At 23.8% G+C, this 27712-nt stretch overlaps 4 protein-coding genes across 6 annotated transcripts; all 4 read left to right on the plus strand.

The window, feature by feature from the left end:
- The first annotated feature begins 508 nt into the window (after positions 1 to 508).
- On the plus strand, positions 509 to 3983 carry LOC105827978. Its single transcript, XM_028189618.2, has 6 exons — positions 509 to 654; positions 900 to 1016; positions 2646 to 2736; positions 3137 to 3282; positions 3440 to 3572; positions 3838 to 3983. The coding sequence occupies exons 1-6, from the start codon at positions 566 to 568 to the stop codon at positions 3889 to 3891; spliced, it is 630 nt and encodes a 209-aa protein (XP_028045419.2). The 5' UTR covers positions 509 to 565; the 3' UTR covers positions 3892 to 3983.
- A 290-nt stretch (positions 3984 to 4273) lies between these two features.
- Positions 4274 to 11001, plus strand: LOC105827967. 2 transcript variants are annotated; one of them, XM_036290514.1, is made up of 7 exons: positions 4274 to 4829; positions 4915 to 7859; positions 8602 to 8718; positions 9316 to 9406; positions 9819 to 9964; positions 10095 to 10227; positions 10797 to 11001. In XM_036290514.1, exons 2-7 carry the CDS (start codon positions 7771 to 7773, stop codon positions 10848 to 10850), a joined length of 630 nt encoding a protein of 209 aa, XP_036146407.1. In that variant the 5' UTR covers positions 4274 to 4829; positions 4915 to 7770; the 3' UTR covers positions 10851 to 11001. The 2 variants fall into 2 exon arrangements, with proteins under 2 accessions (XP_036146407.1, XP_028045415.2); XM_028189614.2 differs by having other exon boundaries at positions 4275 to 7859.
- A 1623-nt stretch (positions 11002 to 12624) lies between these two features.
- Positions 12625 to 18501, plus strand: LOC105827989 (odorant receptor 43a). Of its 2 annotated transcripts, XM_028189616.2 has the most exons (9): positions 12625 to 13205; positions 14109 to 14228; positions 14368 to 14485; positions 15091 to 15352; positions 15930 to 16043; positions 16186 to 16276; positions 17520 to 17665; positions 17811 to 17943; positions 18020 to 18501. In XM_028189616.2, the coding sequence occupies exons 1-9, from the start codon at positions 12966 to 12968 to the stop codon at positions 18071 to 18073; spliced, it is 1278 nt and encodes a 425-aa protein (XP_028045417.2). In that variant the 5' UTR covers positions 12625 to 12965; the 3' UTR covers positions 18074 to 18501. The 2 variants fall into 2 exon arrangements, with proteins under 2 accessions (XP_028045417.2, XP_028045416.2); XM_028189615.2 differs by lacking the exons at positions 12625 to 13205; positions 14109 to 14228; positions 14368 to 14485; positions 15930 to 16043 and having other exon boundaries at positions 15187 to 15352; positions 16239 to 16276.
- Positions 18502 to 22860: 4359 nt separating this feature from the next.
- Positions 22861 to 26874, plus strand: LOC118646812 (odorant receptor 49b-like). The gene is made up of 6 exons (XM_036290516.1): positions 22861 to 23510; positions 24103 to 24216; positions 24781 to 24871; positions 25952 to 26097; positions 26555 to 26687; positions 26762 to 26874. The coding sequence occupies exons 1-6, from the start codon at positions 23398 to 23400 to the stop codon at positions 26813 to 26815; spliced, it is 651 nt and encodes a 216-aa protein (XP_036146409.1). The 5' UTR covers positions 22861 to 23397; the 3' UTR covers positions 26816 to 26874.
- Positions 26875 to 27712: the final 838 nt, after the last annotated feature.

The following is a 27712-nucleotide window of genomic DNA, read 5'->3' on the forward strand; positions in this document are numbered from 1 at the left end:
AAAGATATGGAAATAAAGCCAAAAATTATACAGTTGGTCTCTCAGGCAAGCATCTTCTTCTATTTTTGTCCTATATTTCTAATTATTTACACATATTAAACTTATGTTAAATCCTTTTTAAAAATATTTATACTGTAAGATAAAATAATAACGCTTACAATTACGGCAAAAATAGTGAAATTTATACTTAACTAAAGTTAGAAATTAAATTTACTATGCATTTAAGATAATAAAAAAATGGTAAATCATATAACAAAGATTATGCAGTTATCTAAAGTGGATGAATTTATATATATATAATAATTTAAAATGCCCCAGTAGATGTACTTATTGCCATTAATACAGTGTTCGCAAAACTTTAAAATAAAAAATTATTTCATATTATCGTTTAGTGAGTCTTTTTTTGGGCGCAATTACATTTGTGGGTATCCAATTATGGTCACATTTTATTCATACTGTATTGTTTGCAAATGTATCTCGACCACGTCGTCTGCATATCGTAACTGAATATTTCATTGATCAAGAAAGGTATTTCTACTTATTGTTCTTCCACATAAACACAGTTATGATTACTGGATGTTTCACATTGGGAGCGACAGGAACAATGCTTGTTGCATATCTTCATCATGCATGTGGAATGTTTAAAATTGCTAGGTAATATAATAATACATAATAAAAAATAAAATAATAAAAAAATGACGGATTTTTTATTTTAAAATAATAATATACAAAAAAAGAGATTTATAAAGTTAACGTCAGCGCAGTGATAAGTGCACAGATTAAATAAAACAATTATAAGGTGTTTGAAACATCTCTTATTTTCCCAAATTTTGCTAATCATTGTTAAATAAATTTAGGCCCGTAGTTAATTATAGTTTCAGTAATTAAATTATTTACAGTTATCGCATTGAGAGAGCAATACACATTTATATTAAAAAAAGTATTAACTTGCAAAACGAGTTTTTGGCTCATAAAAGCATGGTTTGTGCTGTGGATATTCATCGAAAAGCTTTAACGTTGGTATATGTATACATATAGATAGCCTACACACAGTATCTTGAATGTTTGACCTACTCTTTGGATTACAGAAACGGCTTTAGATACAGAAAACGTTTCTAACAAAAGTTATAATATAATAAGAAAGACAGCTATGGAGAAAAAAAATATATATTTGCGCCACTATATGATGTATAAATCTCAGAATATCTCTTCGCGATACATATACATCGAGTAATGCAAACGTCGGCGGTATATAAACTTTACAAAAATTAACTTTATATCTTGGAACTGGCTTGCACAGAAGACACATGTCGGTAGTGTTTTGAAAACGTCTCGACAAGAGCCATAAGAAAATGCATACAGTACTGAAAGATTTCAAATACATTGCAATATTGTAATTTGGTTGCGAAATTTTATTATATCATTGCTGGAAATTTCGGTAACATTAAGATGTCCACTTTTTGTAAATTGCAACGAAACACTGTAATTTTGTAATATTATAACAATATTGTAATAGAATATATTTTAAAGAGAAATGCAACCTCTCTCTCTCTCTCTCTCTCTCTCTCTCTCTCTCTCTCTTTCTCTACACTATACTACTTTAAATAATGAATAAAAAAATATTATTAAACATAAACACATAATATATTTTGATTAGAATTTATTATTACTTTTTTACTACTATTATTCTTTATTAAATTTTATCAAATTGTGTTATAATTACATATATGTATATTCTTATATTTAAAAATAAAGTGTAAGAATAGAATAAAATACATAATTAATATTTTTTCTATATTATTCTTATAGTACAATAAAACAAAATTTATGTATCTCTGAAGATTTTATATCACATGTCTTAAATTGTACTTTATAGATGCATAAGGTCATTTTTAGAAGAAATGAAAATTAAGAGAAAAAAATCACACTTTAGAAAACTTTGTTTTAATGGCGCACTTGCCTCGGTTTTGTGACCCCGGCTATTACTGCCATTATGCAGTGAAAAGAAAAAACAAATAAGATTGTCAATTACAGATATAATGTTAACTATAAAAAATACTTACAAGTTTTATTTTTTCCATGTTAACTGATGACGAACGTAAATAACATAACTTTCACAACTTGACATCAAAGTTTTTTTTAGTGTTAACTGTTTACTACTGTACTGAGTAACTACGTTACTGATTGACAATAGCAAGTGCTTTAGTAGTGAAAATTTGCATGATTGCATTTACTCAACATACGGCTAAAGCACCCTCTATGTCTTTTTCCATGCAACATTACACAAGCCGATGGTGCCTATCCCGAGCCGCACTTTCCCGAGCTTACCTTATCTATTTTTGATATCTGTTTATTAATATTTAATATATATTATTAATAATATCAAATTATAATTATTTAAATAAAAATCTACATCTTAATGTTAATAAAAAAAAAAGATTTTATTCAAGAAAACGTTGATACTGATCTTGAAAAAATCTGCACTTAAGATTAATATTCAATAGTCTTTCTGTCTTTCTTAATATCCTATAACTTTCATCTGAAACATTTTTCCAAAACTCTTTCCGATGTCCAAGGAGTAGACTTTAAAAACACTATACATATAACGTTCAATAATATTTAATAATATATTTTTGTTTTTAAAGATTTTCCAATGATCTAATATCCAGATTTGAAATATCGTTTATGTTTTTAATAGCAGTCGGAGTGCTTAGTTTAAGCTTAAATATTTTTCGAGTAAGTTTTCTTTCTATAAATTTACATTAAAAATTTTCTGTGATATTTCTTTATATTATTTTATATTATTACTATTTTTAAAACCAGACATTTATTTCACAAAATTTATTTGTGAAATTTTAATAAGATAAAAACGATTGTATAATCTTTGATTGTACAAAATTAGAAAATAATTACCATAAAATTTAGCAAAAAGTATAAACTATGACAACGTGAGAAATGTTTTATAGAATAGTTATAATTAAAATACATAACTTTTTATTAATAGAAATATTTGTAATTTAATACATTAATCTATAAGTGATGAAATTTGTACCACATCTTGCTTTAAATTATATTTATATTCTCTTTTATATTAAACTTCTGTCAAGAATTAATCTCAATAGCAATCGTGTATTAGGTCTTTCAAATTATATTATTTGGATATAATAAGGAAGAATTTCTAGTTAATATTGCAATTGCATTTCTAATTACTTTATATATGTTTACGGCTAATTTCATTGGACAACAAATTATAGATCATAATAATCACATATTTGTCACTGCGTAAGTAATATATTCATTTTGTACATATTTATTTATTTACAAAAATAAAATTAATTATTAGCAGAAAAGAGAAAAATAAAATATGAAAAATAAAATAGATGTAAAAATTTATGTAAACATTTTCTATTAAAAATTTTGTTATTGTTATTACTTTTAGATATGAAGTGCGGTGGTATATAACACCTTTACGCATACAAAAGTTGATACTATTTCTGCTGCAAAGAGGCAATAAGAGTTTTGGTTTATGTGTTGGTGGATTGTTTGTAGCATCCTTAGAATGTTTTGCCACGGTATAACATGGTTTATGTATTATGTATATGCATAAATAATGTGTTAAATTTTAAATATCTATATATTTTATATATGTATATTTATACATATATACAAATATTTCACATATAATATACAATATTATCAATATATAGTTATAAAATTAATAATATTGTATACAATATAAAAAAATTTTTTATAACATATTAAAGTAATATTTATATTAATAAACGACAAAGCAAACTAATTGTATAAAGAAATAATAGTAAACGTGATCTTTTTCAGCTCACCAATGCATCTATATCTTATTTTACTATTATGTATTCAGCACGATCATAAAAATATAACTATCCATTAATATTACAATGATGAAAAATGTTAATGAAAGACAGCATTTAATCTCATGTCTTTAATATATCTAAAAAAATAAATATTGCAAATTATAAAAAAAGTAAATGAGAGAGAAGAAAACGTTCTATAATAACACGTAATATAAGAAAAAGAATTACTAATATTTATTTGTTATGCACAATAGTTTATAAATATGCTATAAAAATAAAGTAAATTAATTATGTTGTACATTAAGAAATTAATTATGTTTAAAAATAATATAAATTAAGCTGTAATTATTTTATATTACTTATTGTATTTCATTTTAAGAAATTACTAGTTTACAATACTAGTTTACAATTACTAGTTTACAAAATAATATTATATAATCTAATTATTGTATATACTCCGTCTTTCTTTCTTTTTTCTTTTTTTCTTTCTCCCTCTCTCACCCTCTTTCTCACCCTCTCATTCAGGATACTTTTAATAAAGTATTTTTTTCTTAACTGTGAATTACATACATCGATATGAATATATCGAAAAGCAAATAATATACTTGCGTAACTTTCACCTTAGAACTTTTGTTATAAATGATATTCTATAAAAAAGAAACAGCTGAATCTTTTTCGACATTGAATTAATTATTTAATAGGCGACTATTTTTCGGCAGAAGAATCTGTAAGGCGATAGACTCTTGCAGAATAAAGTAGGGAAAAGGAGAGTAAGATGACGAAGTGGGTAAGATGACGAATCATTAATTTTTCTAATTAACAGATTTATCGACCCGATGTTCAACTCATTAAAGGCTTTAGATAATAGTAGATTATCTGTTGTAGTTTGGTTTCAATCGGTTCACAAAAGTGGATAATATAATAAGAAATGTGTTTTAGGCATAGCCATGCGTAACTTTTTGGCACTGATTTATAGGGAATGACGTTATTATAATAGTAAATACTTTTGGTTTTTATATAAAATCATCTAGTATAGTTAAAAACGCACGTGCTAATACATTCATATTTGTATTTCTTGCAGTGTAGACTTTTTATTAAATAAATAAGTGAATACTACGATTGCGGACAGATGACGCCAGATGACGCATTTATACTTCCAGATTATGGTTATACTGGTAATCTGTAAATAAATTTTATCATATGCAATTTAATGATTTTGTTATTTTTATAAAATAAAGTAGTTGTAGTATTAATATAATATATTGTTAAATAATATAATATATTGTTAAATTAAAAAAATTGGTGTTTATACAGATAAACAATAAATAAATTACATTGTCAATTTGACTCTTTTTGCTATACTGAAAGTTATCTTATCTATATAGGAAGACAAGATTTGTACCTAGAAATAATAATGCTTATTTATTATAAATGCTTATTTAGTCTGAAATTTTATATTGATAAAAGTACATATAACCTAAGCATGTTTAAGGTACATTTGAAGTACCTATAACTAAGGACTTTATTTTTCTAATACCTATACCTGCACCTCGATACATTTTTTCATAGTATGCGCGAACTATACTGCGATACTTTTTTGTGAATAATATTTTATGAGAAAGAAACACCTGTTAATTTCTTCCGGTTGCTGAATCGATTGCTGAAGATAGACTGTGTCCTGACGTAATGTTAAATTCTCAAGTATTTCTCAACAATTCATGTATTGCTTACAGTTTAACTAAATTACAGAAGATAACTTAAATAGTAAAACGTTAAATTGATGTTAAAAGTGAAAAAATGTAATCAGCCAACTAAATGCAATAGAGATAAATAAAATTTCGTTCATTCTGTTTTCGGTAACTGTTTTGCGACTGTTTTAGTTCTAGCAGAGAGATGATAAATATTGTGGATAAGTACTTCAGTTTCAATCGAACTCTATTGTTAATAATTGGTTTGTGGCCTTATGAAAAATCGAAACTTGCTCAACTGCAAGTAATCTGCATCTTTAGCATTCTCATAACTGGCATTGTATTTCAAGTATGATATATTCTTGTAATATATAAATATCATCTTAATGTATGTATCTACAGATCCAATTCATATTTATAAATTTTTCTATCAATTTAAAATTAATATTTTTTGTGAAAATATTGTATTGTACAATATTAATGTTGTACAATATTAATTTTAACTGAGCAATTAAATATAAAGAACCTCTTTGATTTATTTCTCAAATGTAAACAATAAATAAATAATAAGATCTTATTCTTTATTTAAAAAATCTAAGTGCGCATATACTGCGCATATATACCAGCATAACATAACAAATGCCGTTATATAGTATTTTATTATACGTTACTTATGTTAGAATTATATTAACAGAAAAGAAAAAACTGTAATTGTAATTTATTTTAAATTTTTACAAGTACAAAATAATAATAATTAAGAGTAGTTTACAATATGTAGTGGTAAGGAATAAAAACATTAAAAAAAATTTCTTACAAATAGTTATTATTTATAGCTTACAACAATTTTGACTTCACAATGTACTACAGAATTAATCATTGAGATTCTATCTTCCGCAATTGCCACCAGCGGTTTTATCATAAAATACAATGCTTTTTATGTTAATAATGAAACGGTAAATTGACGATTTATTATATTTATTTACACACACACGCACATACACGTACACATACACACAAACACACACATACACACACACAAATACCTTAATATGAAAAATTATAACTATTAATTTTTTTTTAAACAAGTGAAAAATAAAGACTTATTGACACAATAGGTAAAGTATTTAATGGAAGAAGTTCAGCATATCTATGATGATTTAACGAACAATAACGAAATTGCTATTATAGAAAGATATGGAAACAAAGCAAAAAGTTATACAATTGGTATTATAGGCAAGCATCTCGTTCTGTTTTTCTTCTATATTTCTAATCATTTACAATGTTAAAACTTTTAGAAGTATTTATATTGTCTAAGTGAAATATTAACGTTCATATTTAACAGCAAAAATAAAGAAGTAATGAAATGCCAGGAAGCATTTTATTGCTATAAACTATTACATGAAATAATATTAAAATACTTTATTATATATATAGTATAGATACATTAAAGTATAAAATTAATATACGTTAGAAAGGTAGAATTTTTTGGGCGACAATGACGTTTTTTAATGTAAAAAATTTACATTTTAGACTTTACGTAATATCTCCGTTTGTCAGGCACATAAACAAAAATAAATAAAAGCTTTTACAATACATATAATTCAAACCTAAATTATTGATTAGGCCTAGTCAAAATTTAACCGATTCAACTATTAAGATCTTATAACTTGGTGTAACAAATCTTTAATTCGCATGTAGATACATAAGCCAATCTCGTACTGCGTGTTTGACGCGAGATACTATAAAAACACACACATATATATAATTTTGCATTACATTAAAATATAGAGTAACATTACAGAGTGTTTATGATGACACCTTGTAATACACAATAAATATATTAAATAAAAAATCTAATTATTGTTAATTAAATAAAATTAAAAATTATTTAATATACATTTAAAATAATAAGAAAAAAATGGCAACTCACATAATAAAGATTATGTAATTATCTAAAGTAAATATGTTTATATATAAGATAATTTGAAATACATTACTAAGTATATTTATTTTTGTTAATATTGTATAATGTACGTAGAACTTTAAATTAGAAAATTATTTTATATTATTGTTTAGTGAGTTTCTTTTTTGGCGCAATTACATTTGTGGGTATCCAGTTATGGTCACATTTTATTCATATTGTACTAACTGCAAACGTATCTCGATCGCGTCGCTTGCAGATCGCAACTGAATATTTTATTGATCAAGAAAGATATTTTTATTTATTGTTCTTCCACATAAATACAGTTATGATTGCTGGATGTGTCATTGTGGGAGCGACAGGGACAATTCTCGTTGCGTGTCTTTATCATGCCTGTGGAATGTTTAAAATTGCTAGGTAATATAATAATAAATAACAAAAGAAATTAAATAATAGAAAAATTGACAAAGATTTCTTATACCAAAATAATAATATATGTTTTAAAAAAAGCTTTAAAAAGTTCAACGCAGTAATAAGTGTATAGATGATAAAAAACAATTATTAAGTGTTTAAAACGTTCTAATTTAATGTACGAATAAAAGTTACAGATTTTTTGACTTAACTTTAAACTACCCTCAGTGATTGGAATAATATAATATTAAGTAACTAATAATATAATATTAGTTGATTCATTTGTGAAACCATAAAATAAATATGTCCAATGCGTGTCAATAAAATATTTAAACATTTAATAATTGCAAAGTATATGTTATGACAATATGCAGAACTTAAATAGTTAACACATATACTAAAATAAAAAAAATTAATATTTATGATTTTTAATAGTAATATGAAATATAATCTAAATACATAAAATTACTTTTATATACATATTTGTTTTAAAAGTAGAATTTTGAATAAGACAAAATTAAACAAGAAAGATATATAACATTCCTTGTAATATCGTTGTTATTTAAAATTTTTAATGGGATCTAAGTAATATTATAAATATTAAAATTTTATTAGACGTTTGCATGTATTGTTCGGGCTAATAACTTACCAAAATTATAATTTCTTATCTTTCTAAATCTTATCAATTATTTTTACGTAAATTTACGTTTATAGCTATATATATTTTCAATAATTAAATTATTTACAGTTATCGCATTGAGAGAGCAATACAAGCTAACGTAAAAAATAATATTAACTTGCAAAACGAGTTTCTGGCTCATAAAAGGATGGTTCGTGCTGTGGATATTCATCGAAAAGCTTTAACGTTGGTATATGTGTAGACTACACATAATATTTTTATGTACATTTTGAAAGTTTGACCCATTCTTTGGATCTCAGAAACGGCAATAAAATATTTCCAATAAAAGTTATAATATATTAAGGAAGATAGATAATAAAGAAAGTATATATATATATATATATTTGCTTAATATAATATATAAGTTATATAATTTATAAATTTCAGAATATCTCCTCACGATTTACTTATATATACTTCGGGTAATGTGAATATCGGAGGTGTATAAACTTTGTAAAAATTAACTTCTTATATTGGGACTGGCTTGCGCAGAAAATACAAGTCAATAAAGTTTCGAAAACATCTTGAAAAGAGCATGCATTTTATTGCATAAGAATATGCAATAAAAAATGAAAGCTTATTCATGAAAACATTAACATTGACCTTGAAAAACTCAAGATTAATTTTTCAGAGTTTCTTAATATCTTACAACTTTTATCTAAAATATTTTTTCAAAGCTGTTTTAAAGATTTAATCATCTGGAATGGATCAGACTGTAGAAACACTGTATACGTATAAAAATATTACTTAATAATACTAAAAAATACACTTTTGTTTTTAAAGATTTTCTAATGATCTAATATCCACATTTGAAATATCGTTTATGCTTTTAATAGCGGTCGGAGTGCTTAGTTTAAGCTTAAATATTTTTCGAGTAAGTTTTCTTTCTATAAATTCGTACTTAAAAACTTGTATAATATTTCTTTACGTTATTTTAGATTATTATTTTAATGTCAGATGTTTATTTTACAAAATTTATTTGTGAAATTTTAATAAGATAAAAACAAGATTGTGCAATTTGAAAATTTAGTTAGAAAATAATTATCATAAAATTTATCAATAAATACCTATGATATTATATCATAATAATGTGAGAAATGTTTTATATAATAGTTATAATTAAAATACATAATTTTTTATTTATAAAAATATTTGCAATTTAATACATTAATCTATAATAATTAATAAAATTTGTACCAAATTTTGCTTTTATTATGTTTAAATTAATTCTCCTTTATGTTAACCTTCTTTCAAGCATTGATCTCAATAGCGTAATTGTGTATTAGGTTTTTCAAATTGTGTTATTCGGATGTAATAAGGAGGAATTTTTAGTTAATTTTGCAATTGCAGTTCTAATCACTGTATATATGTTTATGGCTAATTTCATCGGACAAGAAATTATAGATCATAATAATCACATATTTGTCACTGCGTAAGTAATATATTTATTCTGTATATACTTATATTTACAAATATAAAGTTAATTATAGCCATAAAAGATAAAAATAAAAATAAAAACTTTGATTTATTAAGCTATTTCTTTTTATTGTTATTACTTTTAGATATAAAGTGCGATGGTATACAACTCCTTTACGCATACAAAAGTTGATACTGTTTTTGCTGCAAAGAGGCAATAAGAGTTTTGGTTTATGTGTTGGTGGATTGTTCGTAGCATCCTTAGAATGTTTTGCCACGGTATAACACGCTTCATACAATATTTCATGTATACAATACAAAAATATTATATATATATACAATACTATCAATATATATTTATAGTATTAATAATCGGTTGTCACACTTATCTCCAGTCGCATTGTTGTCACACTGGGTACAGCATATTAATATCCATTTTCAAATGGTCACTGTTTTTAAATTATCAGAAATATGATAACCAAACTTGTGGATTATCTTTAATCTTTTTAGAATATTATTTGATTATTACAATGTTAAAATTTGAGAAGCTTAATGTTTAAAAAAAATCTTGAAAATTGTAATTTTTGCAAAAAATCAGTTTTTATAAAAAAATCATATCTTTTTAATTTCAAATATTTTAAGTTAAAAATTTGTGGCAATTTATTTAACTTCAAAGTTGACGTGTGGGTACACTGTACACCCAATGTGTTAACCGAGGCTTGATAATATTGTATATAATATACAAAAATTTTGTTTTAAAATTTTGTTTTATAATAAAATAATATTTATATTAGCATACGATAAAATAAATTGTACGTTGAAATAAAAGCAAATATGGTCTTTTACAGCTGGCCAATGCATCTATATCTTATTTTACTATTATGTATTCAATGCGATCATAAAAATGTAACTATCACTTAATATTACAATGATGAAAAATGTTAATAAAAGACAGCATTAGCTTATGTCTAAAAAATAAATATTGCAAATCGTAAAAGAAGTGTAATAGCAGAAAGCGTTTTATAATATATGATGTAAGATAATACATAATGTAAGATAAAAAATTACTTATATTTTTTTGTATCGCACAATTTTTTATAAATATCTTATAAAGATAAAGTAAATTAATTACGTTATACATTAAGAAATTAATTATGTTTAGGGATAATATAAATTAAGCTATAATGATTTTATATTACATATTGTTTTTTTTTCTACGAAATTACTAGTTTACAATACAAAATAATATTATATAATTTAATAATTGTACTCTCTCTCTCTTTCTCTCTCTCTCTCTCTCTCTCTCTCTCTCTCTCTCTCTCTCTCTTTCACTCACTAATTTTTATGGTAGATACAAAAGACTTAGTGAATCTAAAAAAAATTAGGTCATTTTTGCACCACAGAAATAAGGAAAAATCAACAAATCTTAAGGTTGTCATCTTATCCTCCTTTCCCCTACACCTTTGCACGCCAAACTTACGTGCACACATCAAAGAAAGATGATCAGATGGATTTTTTAAAGACAGTAACTATTTAAACCAACTTTAATTAATTCTATAATATTCTCAACAAACATACGATAATATTATTTAGAATCGTATCAAACAATTAATAAAATTATTTCTAAATATACGCAATTTTATTTAATTTTATTTTATTAGTTTTGAGATAATTAATTTCCTTGTATCTCTTTCTATAGCCACACTCTAATATTGCACGAAATATGCTTATATTGATATACTGTAGCTAAATTATTGCAGTTGGTCATCTTATAATATTCTGTTAACATGCGAGTGTGTTCCCTTACCGTAAGAAGAAGAAGAGACACCATATGTTATAAAACAGAATAAAGCGGAGCGGTATGAGGGGAATAAAAACTCCCCTTCCTTTCCAGACCGTCCCTTTGTGGATTACTCATGCGAATTTGTAACCTCGAAGAAATATCCTGGACAACGACAGGGACAACAGTCGGTGACTCATGGAACGAACTTAGTCTAACCGTGCGCGTCTGCGATGCCTGCCGCTCTTGACGGCTAAGATGGCAGTTCCGAACACTAAACTCTCGAATCTTACGAATCAATCGTACATAGATCTCTATATTTTTGTGTTACATTCTCGTTTGAAATTATCTTTATCGATTCCTGTGCAATTAAAAAAATTGATAAAATTTTTTAAAAGTCAATTTTCTAATCTTTGAATGGCACTTTTGAATGTGGAAAAAGAAACACATTGTTGTGAGTGCGGATCTCGCGGCTTCGTACTTATTGTGTATGGAGGCTGTAGTCAGTTGTGCGACGAAAATCACAGCACATCTTTGCGTTTGGACGTGTTCCGAAACCTTTCTCTGTTCTGTTGTATTGTAACATTGATACGCGTTTTTTGAGAGAAACAGTGTCTTTTCCTTTCTCATCCGCGTTTGCAAGAGAGAGTGAGCAGTTGTGTCGAGTGAGTGCAACAATATTAATGATTTTCACAAATAATGTTAAAAATCATAGAAGAAGTATAAATTAGAGAGCAGAAAACATTTTTAATAACACCTAATGTAAGAAAAAATGACTTAATATTTATTTGCATGGCACGATAATTTATTAAATTAAAGCATAGAAAAGCACATGAAAATTGAAATAATTTATTTTGCAAAAAATAACATAAACTTTAGACAATTATTAAATATAACATTTTTTTATTGTAAAAAATTTCAAAAGTAACTCACGTCTGATTTCAATAAAGGATCAAAGAGAAATAACCCACTAATAAGTTAATGCGCGTGCGTAACTTTTGTTCTAAGACTTTACTGAGTGTTCCATGAGAAAGAAATATATGTTGAATTTCTTTCGGCATCATCGATTATGTAATCGGCAACCGCTATTATGACACTACGATGTTAAATTACGTATGCTTCAATTGCACGAAGATCTTTTGTACTATAATGCGATGAAACTAAATTATTAAGAATTGAATTATAGCATATAATATTTTATAATAATTTTTTCAATAAAAGACAAAATGTAGAAAATATGAGATATTTATATTTCATAGATAATAGTAGAGATAAGAGAATTCTCGTTTTTTTTATTTTATGTATACACACGCACTTTAGTATTAGCAGAAGAATGATCAGTGTTGCAGATAAACATTTCAATCTTAATCGTAATCTTTTGTTACTAATTGGTCTATGGCCTTATAAAAATTCGAAATTTGCCCGATTTCATTTATTTTGTTGCTACAGTGCTATTGCAAGCATTATTATATTTCAGGTATGTCAATTTCTGAGAATATTATTGTATTTATTATACAAGATGTAGCAAATTATTTTAATACAAGCGGATTGTTCTATTAATTTGGATATTCAAATCTTTTCTGTATATTTTACTTAATTAAAATAAATGTGTTTTATTAATATTACTTTAAATTCATTAATGTAATTATAAATTTATGACTTACAAATTAAAAGTAATCAAATACTTATTGCAAATTTGATTACATACTTATACATGAATTTAAAAATTGTAATTACTATAAATAATAACACTGATACTTTCGAAAAAAATGTTTGACAAAATAACTCGTTAGAGTTATAACATATGCAATATTTTATTATATATATTCTTTATAACAGCCTTAAAAGTATTACTTTTTGCTCTTACATATTATGCACGATTACATAATGTCAATATAAAAAACAGAAAAAATATATATAATGTAAATTACAAATGTAGTTTGAAAAAAGATTTGTCATTTTATGTTATATGTATTATTATTATACAATGTTTATTAATATGTATAATTTTTTTTTGTATTAATATAAGAAAACCCAAGACATAATAGACATCTAAAGTGTATCTTTTAATATATTACAATATAGCGTTAAATTTTATTTAGATATAAATGTTATATTATATAAAACGTTATTTTTCAAACAATATTAACAGACTTATATATATGATTAAGTAAAGCACTATTTTTAAGTTTATTTTTGCATAGTATTATAAAAAAGTAAAATAATTTATTATTAGTTAATAGAATTTAAATAGCACGAATTGTTTTAAAAGCTCGGTTTTAACAAAAAATATTTTTATAATGTATGATGTAGGGTTTGTGTAGCAAATGATAAAGTCATGTATGTGTTTATAACTTCTTCAAAAAATAATTAATTACAGTTTACAGCATTTTTGACTTCAAAATGTACTACAGATCACATAATAAAAATTTGTTCTCTATTATTTGGTTATATTAGCGTTGCTATTCAATATAATTCGTTTTACATTAATAGCAATACAGTAAGTTGACCGTTTATTATATTTGTTTTAATAAATATTTGTATAATGTAATTGTTCAAGTATTACAATTTTCTCTATATTTTTAATAAAAGATATATATATGTATATAAAATAACGTAAAAATTTATTAAACAAACAGATAAAGTTTTTAATGGAATACCTTCAGCTTATTTATAGTGATTTAAAAGATAATAATGAAATCGCCATCTTTGAAAAATATGGAAATATTTCGAAACGTTATACGATTGCGTTTATAAGTAAGACATTATTTTTTATTATATCTGATAAACGCGTATTAGTATGTTTAAAATTTTTTAATATGGAATATTTCTTTAAATATGTTTGAATCAGGAAATATGTATAATTTTTGCTTAAATTTAGATATGTCAGAATCGAAGAAATGGAAAGTAGATCAATAATTCAATAATATTCCAAATTAAAATTTTATTCCGCAATTTTAAATTTTTTTTTTAATATGTTGCAATAATTATAATTATTAAATTAATTATGTCAGTAGATAATTTGATAGAGAGAGTAGAAAATAGACAGTTTTTTAAAGGCATAACAAATGCCGACGGGAAATTTAATATTAAAACACATTTTGTTTTATAATGTTTATTGTACACATTTGAAGTTATTAATTATTTCTTCATATTGTTTGTTTTTACACATAACAATCTAATTATTTAGCATTTTATATTTTATATGCTATTAGACATATTGGAATTAAGATAAAGAATTATAGAGATCATAATATATTACAATAAATACTATGTATATTTATACGTAAATTAATTAAAAAGTTTAGATTATAGAAAAATACAATTTTATATGAGTAATTCTTTGTTCTAATGTTGTTTAGCATGTCTTCTTTGCAGTTTATTTATTTTAATTAACGCGCAATTGTGGCCAGATTTTATTGATATTATTTTCTCCGTAAATGAGTCTCAACCACGGCGTCTGTCAATCGCAATGGAATACTTTATTGATCAAGAGAAATATTACTATTTAATGCTAATCCACTTCAATGCAAGTACATGCATAGGATTTTTCACATTAGTAGCAACAGGATCAATGCTCTTTGCATATCTTCAACATGCATGTGGAATGTTTAAAATTGCTAGGTAAGAAACAATAAATAATTAGGTTAATGTATAAAAACAATTAAAATTAGTGAAATAAGTTACGTTTTACTCTAAAAGTTTCAAAGTAAATCTGAACCTAGAAAAGGTATAAGTGTATCATATATGATGAAAATGTTTATACTATACGGTAAACAGAAAATTTCTTAAATAATTAAATTATTAAAATAATATTTACATGTGTAATGTATATAACGACGTGACAAATGTCTATACACTTATTTTAGCTATTTTAAAATTAGAATTTTTTAAGTATCTAAAGATTAAGACTCAATGGGAAAAGGTAATTAATTTTTTTTAATTAATACTAATAATTTTTAACATAACTTTGCCATTGTATAGTATTACAAATGCCCTTCTATATGTCATAATAAATATTTATTAAAAAACTGTATAAATATGCATATAACTTGATGTTACAAAAAGTATATAATTTGTTTTAAACTTATAATTATTTAACTTTAGAATTATAAATTGTTTTACATTATTGTTAAATATTAAATATTTTTAAATACATTAAATAGTTAATTTTTATATAATACTAACAAATTATTTGCAGTTATCGTATTAAAAATGCAATAGAAATTTATATACAAAGTATTAATCTAAAAAACAAAAATTTGGTTTATAAAAGTCTTATTTATGGTATACATCTTCATCGAAAGGCAATAATGTGGGTATTTATATTCTGTATAATATTTATATATGATATATGCGATAAAAATTCATTTTTTAAACACAACTAATATGTCTTACTTATATAGTTGTTTTTATACATCAGTCTATATTCTTTTATTTTTTAAATTTTGTTTAAGGTTTTCCGAATATTTAATATCTAATTTTGAGATGTCATTCATGTTTTTAATAGCGTTCGGAGTTCTTACTTTGAGTCTTAATACTTTCCGAGTAAGTTATATTTTATTTATAGATTTACATTTAATAAATATTGTGTATTATATGTTTATGTTGTTTTATATTAATAATTTCTATTACATTTGAAATAATAATTTTGACAGCTTAGATTTATAATTTTATATTATTTATAAAATTTTATATTTATAGTATAAAATATTTATAAAAAAAATTCATATTTATAAAAAATTCTAATTTTGTAATGTTATTAGTATATTTGGTAACTCTTTTTGGAAATATTAAAATTCTAAGTTTATGTTTCAGTTTTATAAATTATTTTAATACAACTTATCAAATATAAGACAGCATTATAACAAAAATCAGATTATATTAGCAGTTTTAATAATCATTTAATTTAGATACAAACATTCTTAATTTAATTAATTATAAAAATATTGTAAGAATATGTACTATTGTGGTGTTTATTTAAATAGCTGATGCTACACTAATCATAAAATTTATTATTTATCATTACAATATAATACAATAGAAACACTATATAATTAAAAACTTATGATTAACCTTAATCTTGAACATGTTTTCGTTTTAAACACTTTTTTCTTGAACACATAGATTTATTACAATGCTATTTTTCCTTATTTTAAAACGTTTAAAAGTTTAAAAAGAATCATGAAATCTGTTAACATTAAAGATTATTTGCGAAATTTTAGAATTACCTTAATAAACAATGTTTATTAAATATTTTGATTTTAATCAATTTTAAAGTAAATAATAAATTTTATCCGTCATTTAATTTTCTATTTTTTAAGTAAAATTTTAAACAGAGAAACAACGATTTGTCGAAATCTTTTAAAGAAATGTTGTTTTGACTAAAAACAATATCTTTTATAAATAATTAGCAAAATTATTGCTTGTAGAAAAAAAACATATGTGAAACTTTAAATACTCGTTTAGTTCGGCATTTATCTTATAATTTTTCATGTCTCTAGGATCTTTTGAGTTTTTCTACTTATCTACTTTCTTTAAAGAGGATTAAGCAAATTTGCTGATTTTACAGTTACAGAGTAAATGCTACTTTATGTAGTATGTTATAAGTCCATGTCTTCAGGATTAAGGTTAATAAAAAGTTTTTATTTTTTTAAATAATTACAATTTTCGTCTCAAGTAATTACAAATTATGCTGTAGCTAAAACTACCTTTTGTAATACATAGATCGTAAGTTTTATTTTAAATTGTGATTTAAAAATTGATTTCAACATGCACACTTGTACATTAGCTTTTTCAGTTGCTGTCATTTAAGTTTAATATTGGTGAATTTTCAGTAGCATGTGTTGCAACATATAGTTGTTTTGTGTACATGTTCTTAGCCAATTTTATCGGACAAGAAATTATAAATCACTATAATCTTATATTTATTACTGCGTAAGAAAAATTATACTTTATTATATTATAATTGTTGTACAAACTTTCTGTAATGCAAATATAAAAATTACTATGTACACATAACAAATATACATATACGTGAAAATCATGTCAGTAATTCTTGATATTATGTCAATAAATGTAGATACGATGTTCAATGGTACATAACTCCATTATATATACAAAAATTTATATTATTTTTATTATTAAGAGGCAATAAATCTTTTGGCTTGAATGTCGGTGGATTGTTCGTGTCGTCTTTACAATGTTTTGCTACGGTATAAAACATTTTATATGTTATATACATATCATACTTTAAGATAATAAAATAAAACTGTTTTCTTTTTGTTGTAGCTGGTAAACGCATCCTTGTCTTATTTTGTTCTTATGTATTCCATGGGAAATTGATGAAAATATTTTTATTCATTATTATGCATTATTAAAGTATAAATGTCAACAAGAGATAATATATTCTATGTTTATTTAAATACATAGAATGTAATTAAAAATGTAAATTAAATATAATTGTTAATTTGGTACAGTTAAATATAGTTGTTATTTTATGTAGCTTAAACAAAAAAAAGAATATATTTTTCAAGTCAATAAGCTTATCTGTTTAACAATTTATCTTTTATATTTGAATCAGATATATCAGATATATTTGAATTGGGATTAAGAATTATATAAAGATCATACAAAGTATATTACAATAAATATTACGTATAATTTATACATAAATTAAAAAGTTTATATTATAAGAAAACTACAATCTTATAAGTGTAATTTTTTTAAAATGACAATTAGTGAAATCAATAAAAACACATTAATTTTCAATGCTATTAGTTATAAGTTTTCAATTAGTGAAATAAATACACTAATCTTTTAGTGATAATATAAATAATTTTAAAGCCGAAATTTCTAAAAGCCAAAGTACTTACTAATTATCATTGTTATAAGTATAACACTGCAAATCAATGCATAATACACTGATTGTTAATTGGAAAATTTGTTCTAATGTTGTTTAGCATCCTTCGCTTGCAATTTTTTAATTGTTATTAGTGCCCAAATGTAGCCATATTTTATTCATATTATTTTATCTGCAGACGCGCGAATTTCGACCCTGTCGCCTGTAAATCTCAAATAAATTCTTTATTGATCCAGATATATATCATTATTTATTGCTGTTCCACATGAATACTGTTTTGAAGTATACCATAGGGTTTATCGCATTTACAACAACACGATCAATGCTCTTTGTATATCTTCAAAGTGTATGTAAAATATTTAAAGTTGCTATGTAAGACTTAATAAATATATAAACGTGTATAATTAAAAATATAAATTTAAAAAAAATAAATTAAAAAAATAAATTATGTTTTCTCCTATCTAAAAGTTTCAAATTAGAAAATTTACTTTGAAAAGTATAAATAAAAAGGTATATATATTATATACAATAAAAATGTATGCACTGTAGAGTGTGCAGAAAATTTCTTAAATAATTAAATTATTAAAATAATGTAATTTTCTAATATGTGTAATGTATATAGTGACGTGACAAATATCTATATATGTTTATTTTAACTATTTTTAAATTATAACATTGAATAATAATCTCCAAAAATTAAAACTTAATAAAAAAAATTTTTTTCTCGATATTAATTATTTTTAGCTTTTTTATTTTATAATATTGTAAATGTTCTATGATGTGATATAATAAACTTTTTATTAAAAGAACTATATAAATAAGTAAAAGTATATAATTTGTTTTAAAATTATAATTATTTCACTTTAAAATTATAAATTGTTTTGTATGTACAATTGTTAAATAATAAATATCTTTAAATGCTTATAATTAAAGTAACAAAAATTATTTGCAGTTATCGTATCAAAAATACACACTCACGACTGCATTCAATGAAGAAACAAAGAGAAATAAGCCACTAGTAAGTTAATGCGCATGCGTAACTTTTGTTATAAGACTTTTCAGTGTTCCATGAGAAAGAAACACATGTTGAATTTCTTTCGGCGTTAGATCGATTATGTAATCGGCAACCACTATTATGACACTACAGTATTAAATTGCGAGTGTTTCAATTGCACGAAGATCTTTTATATTATAATGCGATTAGACTAAATTGTAAAAATTGAATTATAACACACGATAAATTTTTTGCTAGAAGCAAAATGTAGAAAATATTGATATTTATATTTTATAGATATTTAACAGAGAGAATTTCTCTTATTTTCTATATACACACGCACTTTAGTATTAGCAGAAGAATGATCAGTATCGTAGACAAATATTTCAGTCTTAATCGTATTCTTTTGTTGCTAATTGGTCTATGGCCTTATCAAAAATCAAAATTTGCTCGATTTCGTATATTTTGTTGCTACAGTGCTATTGCAACCATTATTATAGTTCAAGTACGTCGATTTCTAACAATATTATTGTATTTATGAGGTGTACTTCTTGTCGCCAGTGAAATCAAATAACTAAATCAGTAATGGATATAGACATTGACATAACATGCTTTATATTTCGTTGGTCCGAATGTATTAAGCGGTTATGTCGTAGCGAAAAATTGTACCTTACCTGAGGAGGATCAAAATCAATGGTCGAAACGTCGTAAAATTAATAAACGATTTTTGCCAGAAAGTCGACTCACATTACTGATTTAATTATTATTGTATTTATTGCATAGAAGCTGTAGAAAATTATTTTAATATATGCGGATTTTTCTATTAATTGTACTTTAAATATTGTCTATATATTTTACTATATTAAATTAAAATAAATTTGTTGTTTATTATTTTTTAATTTATTAACGTTATTATAATTTCTTTTTTTATTAATATAAGGGAACTTAAGGCATAATAAACATTTTAAGCATTAAACAAGTTTTAAACGTTTTATAAATGAGTAAATTGATTCTGTTTACTAATAAAGTATTCTTTAAATTTAAAATATTTTTTATAAGAGAAACACAGATTTTATTATAAAATAATGGTTTTAATAGATGAAATACTGATTTACTAAAAAAGTATATTAACTTATACGTACGGAGTATAATAAACACTTTACCTTGGTCATTTCTTAAACATGTTTAAAATTTCTTAAACGTTATATATTATAATACAATAATATGATATATATACATGTATACATATATAGTAGTGAGATATGACGTAGATATTGTTACAAAAGTTAATGTTTTCAAACTAGTTGACATTTCTCACTACTGTTCTTCTTCTTTTGAATATATCATTCAAAATTATGTTGGGAATTTTAAATTAAATGTATGGTAGTCATATATATTAGTCGGAGAAGTCATGACGCATTTTTGCAATATATAGCGCTAGTTCATTTGTAGAAGTACAAGAGTCATTCGTATCTTCGTTATTGCATTGTCATTTGACAGCTGATAGTTCTAGTTTTATTCTAAAAAAAAAAAATTAAGCAATTGGTTAAGTTTTAGAGAGTTTACAACAAGTTGAAGATAAAAGATCAAACTGTGTATCGCCATATTTTACTCTTTTGCTTCCGCAAAGGGAAGAACGTGCGTCAAGTTTGTAAAAGATTGCGTGTAAAACTGTAAAGTTTACGGTGACAATGCTCTACAAGTACGTCAGTACCAACGATAGTTCATGAAATTCCGTGCTGGTGATTTTGATTTCAACGACGCTCCTTGATCAGAAAGGCCTACGGAGATTGATGACGATAAAATAAAGCATTGATTAAGTCAAACCCATATTATACGATACGAGCGACTGCAGAAATATTGAACATCCATCATTTAACTATTCACGATTATCTCAAGAAGTTGGGATACGTAAGCAAGCTCGATATTTCGGTAGAAAACATAGCAAAATACATCATGACTTTTCCGACAATCCAATATATACGATTGTTCATTTTTCCCTCTATAATTTTTGAAAATATAAAATATTACAATTAATATGTATTTACATAGACACATTATCAAAACGACAAAAAATTTACTGTAATAAAAAATAAAATTTTTAGTAGCTTCATTTATAGTAAATGATAAAGTCTACGTATGTTTATAACTTCTTTTAAAATTACAGTTAACAACATTTCTGACCTCAAAATGTACTGCGGATCACATAATAAAAATTTTCTCTATATTATTTACTTTTATTAGTTTTTCTATTCAATATAATTCGTTTTACATTAACAGTGATACAGTAAGTTGATTATTTATTATATTTATTTTAATAAATATTTACATAAATGTAATTGTACAAGTATTATAATTTTCTTTATATTTTTAATAAAAATTGTATAAAAAATAACATAAAAATTTATTAAACAAACAGGTAAAGTCTTTAATGGAACAACTTCAGCTTATTTATAATAATTTAAATGATAATAATGAAATCGCCATCTTTGAAAGATATGGAAATATTTCGAAACGTTATACGATTGCGTTTATAAGTAAGACAATATTTTTTATTTATTATATCTGGTACATACGTAGTAAGTTTGAAATTGTTATAATATAAGAAATTCGTTTAAATATGTTTGAATCAGAAAATGTGTATAATTTTTGTTTAAATTTAAATATGTTAAAAATAAGAAAAAGTAGATTAATAATTATATAATATTCCAATATTCAAATATTTTACTTCATATTTTTAAAAAATTGCTTTTTAATACGTTTCAATAATTATAATTCATACAGGATAAAAGTATTAATACTAAGATATAAAATTATTTATGTAATTTTATAATAATGAAATATATAGTTCTATTTTAACAAGCAATTCGGAAATTTAAAAAACCCTAAAAAATTGTGCGCGAGTAGCTCTTTTTTACCAGACATTAAAAAAAGATAAAATAGTCATTATCCAATACTTGAGAATGATAAATAAAAATTAACGTATATCTCAATTAGATAAGCATGAAAGTATTTAATTAACATGATATAAATATATAAAAAAAATTAAATCATAGGTTTTGTTGCCTATAAATTTTTTAAAATATAATGCTACTAAAGAACAACAAATAAAGTCCGAAATATTTTTGTTATAATAATTAAATACATTTATACGTGTCGTCTAACCAAGATTTAATATAAATTAACTGGCTATTTTTTTATCTTATTTAATATTAGATAGCTTTTTAATTACATTTTTTTTAAATTATTTTTTATTTAATGTAGTTATTATTTAATATAGTTATTAAATTTTTAAGATTGTGTATGTGTGAGAGAAAGAGAGAAAAAAAATAAGACAGTCTGACAGAGAGAGTAGCATAGTTTCTCAAAAGCATAATGGATGCTAGTGGAAAGATCTTTAATATTAAAACACATTTTTTCATAACTATAATGTTTACTTTACACATTTGAGATTATTGACTATTTCTTTATATTGTTTGTTTTTGCATATTACAATCCATTCATTTAGCAATTTATTTTTATGTGCTATTAGATATATATAAATTGGAGTGAGAAATTATATAGGGAGCATAATATCTTAAGTTGCATATACATAAATTTAAAAATGTAGATTATAAAAAAATACAATTTTGTACGAGTAATTTTTTGTTCTAATGTTGTTTAGTATGTCTTCTTTGCGGTTTATTCTTTTTAATTAACGCCCAATTGTGGCCAGATTTTATTAACATTATTTTATTCGTAAACAAGTCTCGATCACGACGTCTGTCAATCGCAACGGAATACTTTATTGATCAAGAGAAATATTACTATTTAATGCTAATTCACTTCAATGCAAGTTCATGCATAGGATTTATCACATCGGTAGCAACAGGATCAATGCTCTTTGCATACCTTCAATATGCATGCGGAGTGTTTAAAATTGCTAGGTAAGAAAAATTAAATATTCCCGTTAGAATATAATTAAAAAATTAAAATTAATGAAATAAGTTTCGTTTTTCTCTATTTAAAAGTTTCAAAGTAAATCTGAAAATTTGCCTAGAAAAGTATAAGGTACATATGATGAATATTATATATGATGAAAATATTTGCACTATAAAGAAAATTTCTTAAATAATTTAATTATTAAAATAATTTTTACATGTGTAATATATATAGTAACATGACTAATGTCTATATGCTTATTTTATAGCTATTTTTAAATTAGAATTTTTAATAACAATTTATAGATTAAGATGAAAAATCAACCCCAAAAAATTATTATTTTATACTTTTTTTCTTGCTTTTTTCTATTAATGCTAATTTTTAATTTTTCCATTATATAATATTAAAAATGCCTTCCCAAATAATAAACTTTTTTTATTAAAAAAACAGTATGAATACAGTAAAAGTAGATAACTTGTTTCAAACTTATAACCATTTAACTGTAAAATTATAGATTGTCTTATATTGTTGTTAAATGCTAAATTTATATTAAATATTATAATAAACTTTTATGTAATAATAATAAATTATTTGCAGTTATCGTATTAAAAATGCAATAGAAATTTACACACAAAGTATTAATCTAAAAAACAAAAAATTGGTTTATAAGAGTCTTATTTATGGTATACATATTCATCGAAAAGCAATAATGTGGGTATTTACATTTTATATAATATCTTTTTGATATATGTAAAAAGAATTTATTTTTTAAACACATCTAATAGAGAATATGCTTTACTTATGGTTGTATCTTTTTGTTAATATTTATTTGTGTAACTTTATATATCTTTCAAAGTGCACTAAAATGTGTGCTGAATAGATTTTTTACTGAAAAGTACAGAAGGTTTTGAGTATTTTTTTAAGGCCCAGATTCGATCGCTAATTGAGGTGTTATTTTTTTTGCAACAAAATTATTTACAGTATTTTTAAGGAAAAAAGGAAATCAAATGCTTGTTAGCATTACTATTAATAATTTAATTATCAATTTAATATTATTAACCTAGTTAAATACTTATCTTATACTTGTTTATTTAAACAAGAAAAATTTATTTGAGCGCAGTTCAATAAACTTTGAGTATATATATAAAGTATATATATAAAATCACAGATAAATACCACTACAAAGATCCAGCTATGATAAAATAAAGCACATGCTCTATTAATTGTGTTTTTACACATTAGTCTATATTCTCTTATTGTTCTTATTTTTTTAAGGTTTTCCGAATATTTAATATCTAATTTTGAGATGTCATTCATGTTTTTAATAGCGTTCGGAGTTCTTACTTTGAGTCTTAATACTTTCCGAGTAAGTTATGTTTCATTTATAAATTTATACTTAATAAATATTCTATATAATATATTTATGTTGTTTTATATTAATAATTTCTATTACATTTTAAATAGTAATTTTGACAGCTTAGATTAAAAATTTTATACATATATTATTTATGAAATTTTATATTTATAGATTATTTATATAGAAGAATTTATATTTATAAAAAATTTTAATTTGTAATGTTATTAGTATATTCGGTAACTATTTTTGGAATAATTAAAATTCTAAATTTATGTTTTAGTTTTTTTAATTATTCTAATACGACTTACTAAATATAAGAGAGCATTATACCAAGAATCAGATTATATTAGCAATTTTAATAATTATTTAATTTATTTCTTAATTAGTTTAATTAGTTATAAAAACATTGTAAGAATATGTATTGCTTTGGTGTTTATTTAGATAGTTGATGCTACACTAACCAAAAGTTTATCATTTATTATTACAATGTGATACAATAGAAACATTATATAATTTGAACTTATGATTAACCTTAATCTTGAACACGTTTTTGTCACTTTTTTCTTAAACACATAGATTTGTTTTGATGCTATTTTTCTTATTTTAAAATATTTAGAGATTTAAAAAATTATGAAATCTGTTAACGTTAAAGATAATATTTATAATTATTTGAATAAACAATGTTCATTGAACATTTAATAAATAATGTTCATATTTTCAATAAACTTTAAAGTAAATAATAAATTTAATCCGTTACCTAGTTTTCCATTTTTGGGAAGGCCCCAATTGCCTACAGATTAATTGCCAACAGTATTGATTGTCAACAGACCGTTTGCAAACAAAGCTTTTGCGCACTAAACCGTTTGCCTACAAATCGATTGCCTACAAACTCTTTTGCGCACAAGCTCTATTGCACACATGACATGCACAAATAATTACGATTATTTTTAAATTACAATAATAAAGTTAAGTAGTTAAAAATTACGTTATAGCTAAAAGTTTCAAAGCTACATTTTATAGTAGATTGTAAGTTATCTATTTTAAATTGTAATTTAAACATTGATTTAAACATTTACACTTGTACATTAGCTTTTTCAGATTCTGTCATCTAAGTATAATATTCAGGAACTTTTATTAATCTCTATTATAACGTTTGATTGTTTTACGTACATGTTTTTCGCAAATTTTATCGGACAAGAAATTATAGATCACTATAATCTCATATTTATTACTGCGTAAGAAATATCATAGTTTATTATAATTGTTTTGCAAACTCTCTCTAGTGCAAATGTAAAAATTACTCTAATATACATGTAACAAATATATATACATATACATATGACGTGAAAAGAATTCATTACTCTTCGACTGTATCTATAGATCTGAGAAGCCAAAGTCAAAATAATATTGGCTTGTAACTTCAAAAGTAACAAGTCTACATATTTGTTTCGTACAACAAAACAAAATATTTTACAAACAATTTGATAAAAAATAAGTATGACATCGTTAACTATATCTATATAATGTTAACAAATATTCTATAAAATTTTCAAATTTTTTTTACTGCAAATTGTGATATTCGGCGTGACTGAATTATAGATACAGTCTGAAAGCAGTAAAAAAATGATATCGGAGAAATAAGTATCTTTTTTCTCAAATTATTAATTCTTGATAATATGTTATTGAATGTAGATACGAAATTCAATGGTATATAACTCCGTTATATATACAAAAGTTTATACTATTTTTATTATTAAGAGGCAATAAATCTTTTGGCTTGAATGTCGGTGGATTGTTCGTGTCGTCCTTACAATGTTTTGCCACGGTATAAAACATTTCATACGTTATATACATATATTAATACTTTAAGGTAATAAAACAGAACTATTTTTGTTGCAGCTAGCAAACGCATCCTTGTCTTATTTTGTCCTTATGTATTCTGTGGGAAATTGATAAAAGTATTTTCATTAATTAATACATATTATTAAAGTATAAACATCAACAAATGTAATATATTTTATGCTTATTTAAGTAAAATGTAATTAAAAATGTAAACTAAATATAATTATGAATTTTACTATAGTTAAATGTAATAGTTACGTAGTTTAAATTTAAAAAGAACTCCTTTTACAAGTTGATATAATTTTTCAGAAATTATTGAAATTAATGACTTTAACTCTTTTTGCATATATATAATAATACATTAACTAAGCAGGGGGACGATTAGAAGCTGGTTAAAGACCAACACACTTGGAAATATTGGAGAAAGGAAACAGAGTTCAAATGCAAACAGATCAAGATTTTGACCGCTCGAATTGACATCCCAAAATCTTCTCTGTCTAGAAGAAGTGTAAATTAGAGAGCTGAAAGTATTTTATAATAACACAAAGTAGGAAAAAAATGACTAATATTTATTTGCAGGAAAATATATTAAGTTAAAGACATTAATGTATAGAAAATCACATAAGAATTAAAATAATTTATTTTGAAAAAAAAACATACCTTAGGCAATTATTGAATATAATAGTTTTTATTGTAAAAAATCTCAAAGGTAACTTACGACTGCATTCAATAAAGGAGCAAAAAGAAATAAGCCATTAGTAAGTTAATGCGCGTGCGTAACTTTTGTTGTAAGACTTTTCTTAGTGTTTTATGAGAAAGAAGCATATGTTGAATTTCTTCCGGCGTTAGATCGATTATGTAATCGGCAACCGCTATCATGACATTACAGTATTAAATTGCGAATGGTTCAATTGCACGAAGATCTTTCGTATTATAATGCGATTAAACTAATTTGTAAGAATTGAATTATAGCATATAATATTTTTGCAATAGAAGGCAAAATGTAGA

Source organism: Monomorium pharaonis, chromosome 8 (genome assembly GCF_013373865.1).
Source record: "Monomorium pharaonis isolate MP-MQ-018 chromosome 8, ASM1337386v2, whole genome shotgun sequence".
Taxonomy (NCBI): Eukaryota; Metazoa; Arthropoda; class Insecta; order Hymenoptera; family Formicidae; genus Monomorium; species Monomorium pharaonis.

Coding starts and splice junctions, on each gene's coding strand:
- LOC105827989 (XM_028189616.2), top strand. CDS start 12,966: ATGAGATATTTATATTTCATAGATAATAGTAGAGATAAGAGAATTCTC. Junction 14,229..14,367: donor TTTACATTAATAGCAATACA/GTAAGTTGACCG, acceptor TTAAACAAACAG/ATAAAGTTTTTAATGGAATA. Junction 17,666..17,810: donor AATCTTATATTTATTACTGC/GTAAGAAAAATT, acceptor CAATAAATGTAG/ATACGATGTTCAATGGTACA.
- LOC118646812 (XM_036290516.1), top strand. CDS start 23,398: ATGCTAATTCACTTCAATGCAAGTTCATGCATAGGATTTATCACATCG. Junction 23,511..24,102: donor GGAGTGTTTAAAATTGCTAG/GTAAGAAAAATT, acceptor AATTATTTGCAG/TTATCGTATTAAAAATGCAA. Junction 26,098..26,554: donor AATCTCATATTTATTACTGC/GTAAGAAATATC, acceptor TATTGAATGTAG/ATACGAAATTCAATGGTATA.
- LOC105827978 (XM_028189618.2), top strand. CDS start 566: ATGATTACTGGATGTTTCACATTGGGAGCGACAGGAACAATGCTTGTT. Junction 1,017..2,645: donor ATTCATCGAAAAGCTTTAAC/GTTGGTATATGT, acceptor TTGTTTTTAAAG/ATTTTCCAATGATCTAATAT. Junction 3,573..3,837: donor CCTTAGAATGTTTTGCCACG/GTATAACATGGT, acceptor GATCTTTTTCAG/CTCACCAATGCATCTATATC.
- LOC105827967 (XM_036290514.1), top strand. CDS start 7,771: ATGATTGCTGGATGTGTCATTGTGGGAGCGACAGGGACAATTCTCGTT. Junction 7,860..8,601: donor GGAATGTTTAAAATTGCTAG/GTAATATAATAA, acceptor AATTATTTACAG/TTATCGCATTGAGAGAGCAA. Junction 10,228..10,796: donor CCTTAGAATGTTTTGCCACG/GTATAACACGCT, acceptor GGTCTTTTACAG/CTGGCCAATGCATCTATATC.